This window comes from Neophocaena asiaeorientalis, unplaced genomic scaffold (assembly GCF_003031525.2).
Source record: "Neophocaena asiaeorientalis asiaeorientalis breed wild unplaced genomic scaffold, Neophocaena_asiaeorientalis_V1.1 scaffold91, whole genome shotgun sequence".
Classification (NCBI taxonomy): Eukaryota; Metazoa; Chordata; class Mammalia; order Artiodactyla; family Phocoenidae; genus Neophocaena; species Neophocaena asiaeorientalis.
Genome location: NW_020173198.1, coordinates 349,578 through 358,161, shown reverse-complemented (window position 1 = coordinate 358,161; position 8,584 = coordinate 349,578). Strand labels below are relative to the sequence as shown.

Here is an 8,584-nt window from a genome sequence, read left to right as displayed (position 1 = left end):
GAGGTGAGGTGAGGGAAGTGAGGTGAGGGGAGGGAGGGGAGGGGAGGGGAGCGCACCTGATGGTCTGTAGCTCCTGCAGCGACAGCTGGTTGAGGGCAACCCCTTTGGTCTCGGCCATGAACACGGCTTTCCCAGAGGCCTCGTGGGCCTGGCGAAATGGCATCTGGGGGTGCGGGCGGCGGGAGAGCGGTGCTGACGCAGGCTTCCTGAGCTCCCTGTTCTGCTGGGGGTGCCGGCCCTCCCCCCGCACCATGACCACCGCCACCCCCAGCCTGAGGAACATCCCTGTCCCCTCGCCCCTCCACCCTGGCTGCCCCACACTTACCCCTTTGCGGACCAGGTAGTAGGCGAGGTCAGTTGCCAGCATGTCAGGACTAAGAGCCCGTGCCATGTTCTCACGGTGAATCTGGGGACAGCAAGCCAGGCGAGTGTGAATCTGGGGGCCCCTTGGTCCTGGAGCTGCCAGCCTAAGGCCTACCCCCCCCTCAGCCAGGAAGTCCCCTGCCTTGGGCAGATCCCCTCTTACCCACCCTCTTCTGCTTTCTCTGCTTGAACCATCATTTCATAATTATTGATAATTATTAGCTGTGCTACTGGGGTTGCCTCCTTATCTTTAGCATCAGAATCACCTGGAGGATTTATCATGAATACAGATCTCCGTGGCCAAACCCAGAGTCTCTGATTCAGCAGGTCTGGAGGGGGGCCTAGGATTGCAGGTCTGTCAAGTTCTCAGGTGATACTGATGCTGCTGATCTCGGGACAACACTTTGAGAACCACTGCTTTAGAGACACATCCTGAACTATTTAGGAATGAAATGATGAGGGGGCTTTGCTTAAAAACAACGGTGGAGGGGGTAGTGGGTAAAGACAGCTGAAGCAAGAATGGCCATGGGTTGATTGTTGTTTAAGCTGAGTGTTGGTACATAAGGGTTCATGATACACAGCCTCTCAACTGTTGTATACTGATATTTCCCATAGTAAATGGTTAAAGAAGAAATCTGGCCAGGCCAGCTGATGGGGCTCCTTGAGTCTAACCCACTTCCATTCTACTGCAGTAAGTCTCTTCCCTCTTCCCAGGGCAGGAACAAGCACATGGTCCCTCCCTCTGCCCCACGGCCTCTGGACCCACCCATGCTTGCCTCCTCTCAAGATCACCCTCCTGGCATCCCAGCCCTGAGCTTAGGGGCCTCGGGGAGAAGAGGCGTGTCTTGCCTGCAGTGTAGAGATGACGCCAGTGGCCACCTGGATGACGGCGCTCATGGTGTTGGACACTTCAAACACGGCTTCCTTGTCCTCCTGGGAGGCACGTGGCAGGAGGTAAGGGCCCAGTAGCCCGGTGCCCAGTGAGGCCTTCCCACTGCCTTCCACTGGGAACACTCAGCATCTCATACACCCCGCAGCAAGGGAGAGGAGAGCACTCCCAGGGCTGCGTGCGCAGGACAGGAGGTGGCAGTTCTGTGGGTCCCCTGCCCAGATGAGCCAGGACCCCGAGAATTGGTATGCGGTGTGTGTGCAACTGGGTCCCCAGCCTCGCACCTGTAAGTCCTTGTTGTAGGTGCTCGGAAGTCCCTTGAGGGTCATCAGGAGCCCAGCACACTGAGGGGACAGGGAGGATCAGGGGGCTGGACCTCGGAGCCTGTCCTGGACGTTCCCTCAGGACCCTCCGGGTCAGCGCAGAGGCCTCGCCCCAACTCCCTGCCCTGCTTACCCGCCCAAACACTCGCCCCGCCTTGCTCCGGATCAGCTCCAGGCTGTCTGGGTTTTTCTTCTGGGGCATCAGGCTGCTTCCAGTGCTGGAGACAGAGATGCCGGGGCTGAAGGGGCTCCGGTGCCCCTTGGCTGGTCTGCTGGGCAGCTCTGCCCGGGGGTTGAGGTGAGGAGGAAAGAAGCCATGCTGGTGGGCGCAGAGCTGGGGGAGGGCAGGCGCAGCCTTACCTGTAGGCATCTGAGAGCTGCACCAAGTTGAATTCCTTGGTGCCATAGAGGATGAGATCCTCGGCCATCCTGCTGAGGTGGGTCATACACAGCGAAGCCCAGAACAGGAACTCAGCTTGTGGGAGGAGAGGGAGAGCAGGCTGTCTGGTCACCAGGCCTTGCCCCTCACCCAGCCTGGAGAAGGTCCAGTGGGCCATTCGGGGGTGGTAGGAAGCTGGAGAGGAGGCAGGGCGGGGGGACAAAGGCAGCACGCACTACAGGGGACTGGCCCTGGAGGGCGGGCGGGCTAGCGCCCAGGACTCACCCACAAAGTCTCGCTCACTGGTGGCATCCATGCTGTTGAGAGTGATGGCCCCAAAGTTCAGTTCTGGCCAATTCGGGAAGGGGAAGGCAATAGGGTTGGGCTGGAGGGCGAGGAGGGGCCTTCTCCCCACCCCCATCCCCCAACCAGGCTGCTCAGCACCCCCCCATGACCCCCTCTCAGGGAGGAGGAGTAGGGAGGGGCAGGAGGTTGGGAAGGTCTTTGGTACAGGTCCCAGGAGGGAGGCGGGAGCCCTGAGTCTCCCCGGCACCATGCACCTCTCTCATGGCCTCCCCTTGCCTCTCTAGCCTCACTGGCCATAGATAATAGACCAGGGTTTTACCCGGACCCCTGCCCTCTCTAAGTGTGTGTCTGCGAGACCTGGCAGGTGCTGAGGGTGGTCTCCTGGGAAAGGAGGGGCAGGGTGCCTCACCTGCTCGGAGCAGCTCCCGGTCCACACCCAGAGGGTTGCCTGCGATGGCCCCGCTGCAGAGATGGGAGGGGTTCTGAGTGACCGGGGCTCCCGGCAGGCAGGCCCTGGCATGTACTTGCACGCACACCTGTGCTGAGCTCTGGTTGCCAGGGCTGCGGCCTGGTCGGCTTGGGTGCCAGACAGTTGTCCCCACGCGGGGGAAACGGCACGATGTGAGCAGCTGGCTGGCTCTCTGGAGAGCTCTGGCCTGGCTGTGACACACTCATCGCCCCCATCCTAGAGAGAGCTGAGGATCCATTGGTGGTCTCTCTCCCACCGTGGCTGGGGAGGCTGACTGCCTGGCTTCTGTCCCCCTCTGCCCTTCCTGGCCCCTCCTCTTCTCTTGAAGCCCAAGGAACATGCTAAGTATGTGGCAGCAGCCCCATCCTTGGAGCACTGGGCCTCACTCACCTCCCCAGGGGCAGGACGTTGATCCGCTTCTGCACCTCCAGCAGCCTCTCAGAGTCTCTGGTCAGTGCCACAGCATGGCTGTGGGAAGCCAGGAGGCAGGAGGGTCAGGGCAGCCTGGGCTGGGCCCCTCCCCTCCACCACGCCCCTCCCTCACTGCCCGCTCACCTCAGGATCCAGTGGCTCCAGCGGATGGGCTGAGCCCGCTGCAGGTGTGTGTACCCTGGGAAGAGGATGTCACGTTCCCTGTAGGGGAAGAGTAGGGGCAGGGAGCCTGAGGGGCTCAGGAGGTTCAGGCGAGGCCTGCCTGGGACCCTGGGACCCTGCAGTCCTGGGCCCCTGTAGGGAAGAGCAGGGCAGGCTCACCAAGGATCTGCCTGCACAAGGGACCAAGTGATCTCCTGGGGACAAACATGGTGTAAGGGAAGGGTTGGGAGGTGGGGCATCGTGACTGGGCCATGGCTGGGGGCGTCCAGAGGGTGAGCGTAGGACCAAGTAGAGATTACACCTTCAGCTGGGGTCTCTGCACCTTGGTAGCAGATCTGGGTAGGGGCCAGGGCAGGGGGGGAGGTGCACGGCAGGTACCACCTGGCAGTGAGAGGCCGAGTTCGTGAGCATGAGAGGAACTCCAGAGGAGCCCAGAATAGCTGGGGGCACTTTAAAGTAGGCAGGGCAGTGGCACAGGTGCTGTGAGTGACAGTTCTAATTTTTTTAAATAAACAGCTTTATTGAGATATAATTCACATACAAATCACCCATTTAAAGTGTACATTTAGTGTACAACCATCACCCCAAGAAAGAAACCCTGGGACCTCCCTGATGGTGCCGTGGTTAAGAATCTGCCTGCCAATGCAGGGGACATGGGTTCGATCCCTGGTCTGGGAAGATCCCACATGTCGCAGAGCAACTAAGCCCGTGCGCCACAACTACTGAGCCCACGTGCTGCAACTACTGAAGCCTGCGCGTCTAGAGTCCGTGCTCCGCAACAAGCGAAGCCACAGCAGTGAGAAGCCCGCTCCCTGCGTGCACCAATGAAGACCCAACACAGACAAAAAAAAAGGAAAGAAACCCTGTACTCATTAGCAGTCAGTCCCTAATCCTCCCAACACCCACCCTGCCCTGAGGATGACAGTTTGGGGGCCCTTGTTTTCCCCCAGTGAAGTCAGTGAAACAGGGGTCACAGGGAGCTGGGGAAGAGGAGGGGTCAACCCTGTCTCTGACACCAAATAGAGACTTCTCAGAAGTCATGTCACAGAAGCCAAAGCTTGGGATGAGGCCAGTGGGAGGCAGCCCTCAGCTCTGTCCTTTGCCCGCCATGCTGTGTGGGGATGGGGGACATGGGGCACAGGCAGGCCAAGGAGTGACTCTCTGGTTGCCCCGGGCAAGCCGGCCCCTTTCCGCGGGCTTCGGGCCATTTGCCTAGTGCCTTAGCCTCTGGCCTGTGAACCCTCAAAGGGTGAGCTCCCCCTGCCTGCTAAGCTGGGCTGACTGGGGGTCGGGGATGCTGCAAGAAATCCCCACTCCTGGCTGCTCTGCCTCACTCAGTCCAGGAGTTCTGGACTGTACCCCTGTACTCCAGAGCCTGGCCCCCCTACCCTCATCACCCCTGCCACCTAGGTCTGGCATTCAGGCTGCCTGTCTCGGGGGAGCGGAGACCCTGGATGTCCTCATGCCCCTCTCTGCCACCTGGTGTTGCATGCACTCACGCCTCTGCCCGATCCACCATGGTTCTGATGAGCTCCCGGAGGAGGGCAGAGAGCATGGAGCAGTTCTGCCGCATCCACAGCCTGAGGTCTGTGACCACCTGTTGGGAGGAGGATGTGGCACTCAGGGACCACAGATGTGTTGCCTCCCTGGGGAGCCAGGACCGCTGCTGAGCCCCAGCTCTGCTGTCTGGACCACCCAAGGTTGGGAAGGCCCAGGGCGGGGAGCTGGGCAGGCTGGCGGCACCTGGTCGTTCCGACTTCGTCCTGTGTGCAGCTTCCCTGCGGTTTCACCGATGAGCTCCTGGGGGTGGAGGGAGGCACGCAGTCGGGGTCTGCCTGCTTGTGGCCTTCCCTCCCTGCCCCGGGGTGCCCTGGTTCTGCCCGATCTCTGCTAAGGCCTCCTGCTCTGAGGTCCCAGTGATGAAGGGAACAGAATGAGCATAAGAACAGCTTATGCTCAAAAGTGGCCCAGAGAGGGGAGGGGCAGGGGTGGGGGTGGCCTCACCTTCAGACGCCGCTCATTGGCCGTGTGGATGTCCTCATCATTGGGGCTTAGTTTGAAGGTGCCCTGGGCCCACTCCTCAGCTACCTGTAGCAGAGAGCAGCAACACGGGGGTCAGGAGGGTGGGCATCAGCAGTTGAGTCCTGGCAGCGCTCCACCCCCGAGGAGAATCACAGGCCAAGAGCACGTTTGCTCAGGAGCCATAGGACCACAGGAGCATTAAGGGATGAAGAGAGACAGTCAGCACAGCATGTGGTTAAAGGGCACCTCTCTAGGCATATGATCACTACGAGGGGAGATGACAGGCTTGGGATGATACCGCAGCCTGCGCTCGCTCGGGGATTTGGTGAAAGCCTGGGACCACAGGGAGGGACGCTGGGTTGGGCCTGGGAGTGTGGAGAGTACCTTGTCCAGGCCCTGGAGTATCTGGTCCATCTCGGTCTTGGTGAGGATCCCCGCCTTCTGCAGGCCCCGGCTATAGGCCTTGCTGCCCTGCACGTCCACCTCCCAGAGGTGCTGGTCATAGGTGATGGACGAGTTGAACTTCTCCATGATGGGGTCCACTGTGCCCACAAACCGGCCACCCCACAGCTTCCCGCTCTGGCCAGGAGAGCATGAGCAATTAGTCTCCTCCCCCCTTGAGAACAGTACCTCCCACAAAGGGCCCTCAGGAGAGTTATCAAATCTGACGGCAGTGGGAGCCAGCGGGCAGGGTTATTCTCACTGGACAGATAAGGAAACTGAGGCTCAGAGAGGGTTAGGAACTTGCCCAGAGTCACTCAGGGAGTGAATGTGGGAAATTGGCTGGACACTGAAGTTAGGTTCTTTCCCACCATGGGGCGCTGCTCCAGGGAGATGGTGGCAGGCACCCCTGAGACCACAGCAGAACTTCTGGGACCCTTCCTGCCACTGACCAAAGTGAGAAGTCACTCTGGAATCCAGCTCTGATGTACCAGGGATAATGACAATAATGCTGGCTAACATACGTCGCATTCTCACTGTCTGCCAGGCACCATTATTTGCTTGTCACGCAGACAGCAACGCTGTGAGCTGGGTACCAATACTATCCTGCTACAGAGAGGAAAAGCTGAGGCACAGAGCAGATCTTTACCTTGCCCTTGCTGAGAGCGGCAGAGCCCGGACTGCACCTCGGCAGCCAGAAGTCGAAGCCCTGCTCTAAACCCCACATGCCACCAGGACCTCTCTGCTGGCTCTGCTGTTCTGAACATTTGCTGCAGGGACAGGTGAGGAGGCACTTGAGGGGCCCCATCAGCCTCAAATTACCTGCATCTCCCTCCCCCAGCTTGGGGTGGGGCCTAAGGTCCCAACCCCCCACTCCTCTGGAGAGCACCCCAGACACACCCATTATCATCGGCCTTCTAGGAGGTCACTAGCTGACCCTCTGCCCCCCAGGAGCCAAGGGCAGAGGGATGGGACAGAGACACCTCTGTTTTGAAAGAGGGCATAGGTCAGGGCATGGGACAGATGGGGGAGGGAGCGCAGAACCCCTGAGGGGCAGTCCTAGTGCCCAGTGAGCCAAGGACAGGAGGAGAGCGGTCCGGGGTGGAGGTGGGAATGTTACTTCGCTGGCATCTTTTCTGTGGAAGGGGTCTACAGTGGCCACTGGGGACATATGTTCTCCTCTGTCTCCCTGCAATGTCGTAGACCTCAGTTAGCCACCTGACCATAGGAGTGTTAAATTACCTCTCTAGCCTTCAGGGTTGTCCCTTTATAAAATAGGAATAATAATAGCATCTATCTGATGGAATTGTTAGATTAAGCCATTAAACTGCATACATAGCACAGTGCCTGGTACTCAGTAAGTTCTAGGTATTGCTAAGGGAGGGGCCGAGGGCTGCCAGGGTCAGGGTGTGCCTTAGCTCCACTCGTCACTCCTGTGTGCACCCCCGGGACCTGGCCCCAGGGTGCTCTGGCCCCAGGCTGTGAACTGACCCCTCAGTGCCCAGCAGCCTTGGCTGCCAGAGGACTCTGCCCTGCAGATGTAGCCTCTGCCCCCACTCAGCCTTTTGAGCTGGACCTGCCCCTTACCCCCTGCTGTCCCGCCAGGCCTAGATCTCCAGCAAAGCACCACGTGGGGCCCCGGTTCTGACCACTGGGGCCAGAGGGCCAGGGCCAGCCAGTCAGGTTGGGGAGGCAGGCTGCCCTTCAGCCAGGGGCCTGGCATCACCTCCCCCAGCAGGCCCCTGGACTCACTTCGTGGGTTGCTAGTAATAACAGCTATTTAACAAGTGGGGCCGCAGCCAAACCAATTAGTGCCAACCCACAGGACGGCCTGGGGAAAGCAGAGGTCGCCTGGCGCCCTGGTTTCCTGAAGGCAGCCCACTCCGCATTGGGGCCAAGCTCCTACCCTGCTGGCAGTCTTAAAAGGACCCCAGGAGGATGTTAGAGTGACGTGCCACCACCTGGGCACTGAGAGAGGGGTGAGATGGTGGGAGAGGGCACTGCTGTGAGCCAGGGTACATCTGGGCCAGAAGGATCCCTTTGGGGCAAGGGGACAGGGACACTGGTTCAGGCTGGGATGAAAGAGCAACAGCCAATTTAGAACACATGGGAAATACTGGCATTGTCCCTCTTAGTGTCATTAGCCATGATTTATTGAGCACCTACTATTGCTTCGCCCTGTGCCATGCATTCTCCAGATGCTCTTACACCCTCCTGTGAGGTTACCCCTATTTTACAAATGAGGAAAGACATTCAGAGAGGTCGAGTGACTGCTTCAGAAGCCAAGTCTGTTTGGCCCCAAAGTCCAGGCCCTGCCACGGGCCCTCCACCATGACCCAGAAGCTAGTAGGGCAGACAGTCTTAACCCATTTATTCAATAAAAAACTGAGGCCCAGAGAGGAAGTGACTTGCCAGCTAATGGGGGCCAGGAGGGACTGGAACCCACACCTCCTGCTTCCCAGGCCCGGGGTTCTCTTCTCTGGCATCAAGCAAACAGCCCATTTTACTTGAAGGGTTCAAAGCAATGACCTCATGATCCAGTACCTTACAGAGAAGGCAGACAGCTAATATTATCCCCATCTGCCGGGTAAATCAACTGAGGCCCAGGGAAAGGAACCTGTGCCTCAGACTCCTGCCACTAAGTCAGAAAGAGAACCCAGGAGTCCTCTGGCTCTGAGGGAGAGAGGCCAATGAGACAGGAAGCCACCAGGTCCTGGGGCCACACGGCACGGTCCCCTACATCCTGGCTCTTAGCACACGCAAGAGCCCTGTGGACTCTGCTACACAGGGACAACTGC

General features: G+C 59.2%; 2 protein-coding genes across 4 annotated transcripts in view; one reads left to right on the top strand and one right to left on the bottom strand.

The window, feature by feature from the left end:
• Positions 1 to 8,584, bottom strand: part of ASL (argininosuccinate lyase) — a 10,949-nt gene that overhangs the window by 326 nt on the left and 2,039 nt on the right. The window contains exons 3-16 of the mRNA XM_024744226.1: positions 5,730 to 5,924; positions 5,328 to 5,411; positions 5,067 to 5,123; positions 4,823 to 4,920; positions 3,285 to 3,362; positions 3,120 to 3,197; positions 2,670 to 2,722; positions 2,240 to 2,302; positions 1,936 to 2,050; positions 1,709 to 1,793; positions 1,537 to 1,596; positions 1,213 to 1,296; positions 326 to 406; positions 57 to 163 (exon numbers count right to left, since the gene is read on the bottom strand). Of these exons, the coding sequence (XP_024599994.1) occupies positions 57 to 163; positions 326 to 406; positions 1,213 to 1,296; positions 1,537 to 1,596; positions 1,709 to 1,793; positions 1,936 to 2,050; positions 2,240 to 2,302; positions 2,670 to 2,722; positions 3,120 to 3,197; positions 3,285 to 3,362; positions 4,823 to 4,920; positions 5,067 to 5,123; positions 5,328 to 5,411; positions 5,730 to 5,924 (1,238 nt within the window). The remainder of the gene's footprint in view (positions 1 to 56; positions 164 to 325; positions 407 to 1,212; positions 1,297 to 1,536; positions 1,597 to 1,708; positions 1,794 to 1,935; positions 2,051 to 2,239; positions 2,303 to 2,669; positions 2,723 to 3,119; positions 3,198 to 3,284; positions 3,363 to 4,822; positions 4,921 to 5,066; positions 5,124 to 5,327; positions 5,412 to 5,729; positions 5,925 to 8,584) is intronic.
• The window catches only part of CRCP (CGRP receptor component), a 95,145-nt gene continuing 87,802 nt past the window's right edge, over positions 1,242 to 8,584 (top strand). For all 3 annotated transcript variants that reach the window (XR_003003193.1, XR_003003192.1, XM_024744227.1), the window contains exon 1: positions 1,242 to 1,317. Coding sequence is in view for 1 of the 3 variants with exons in the window: in XM_024744227.1 (XP_024599995.1) it covers positions 1,247 to 1,317 (71 nt within the window). In the remaining 2 variants the exon portion in view is untranslated. The remainder of the gene's footprint in view (positions 1,318 to 8,584) is intronic.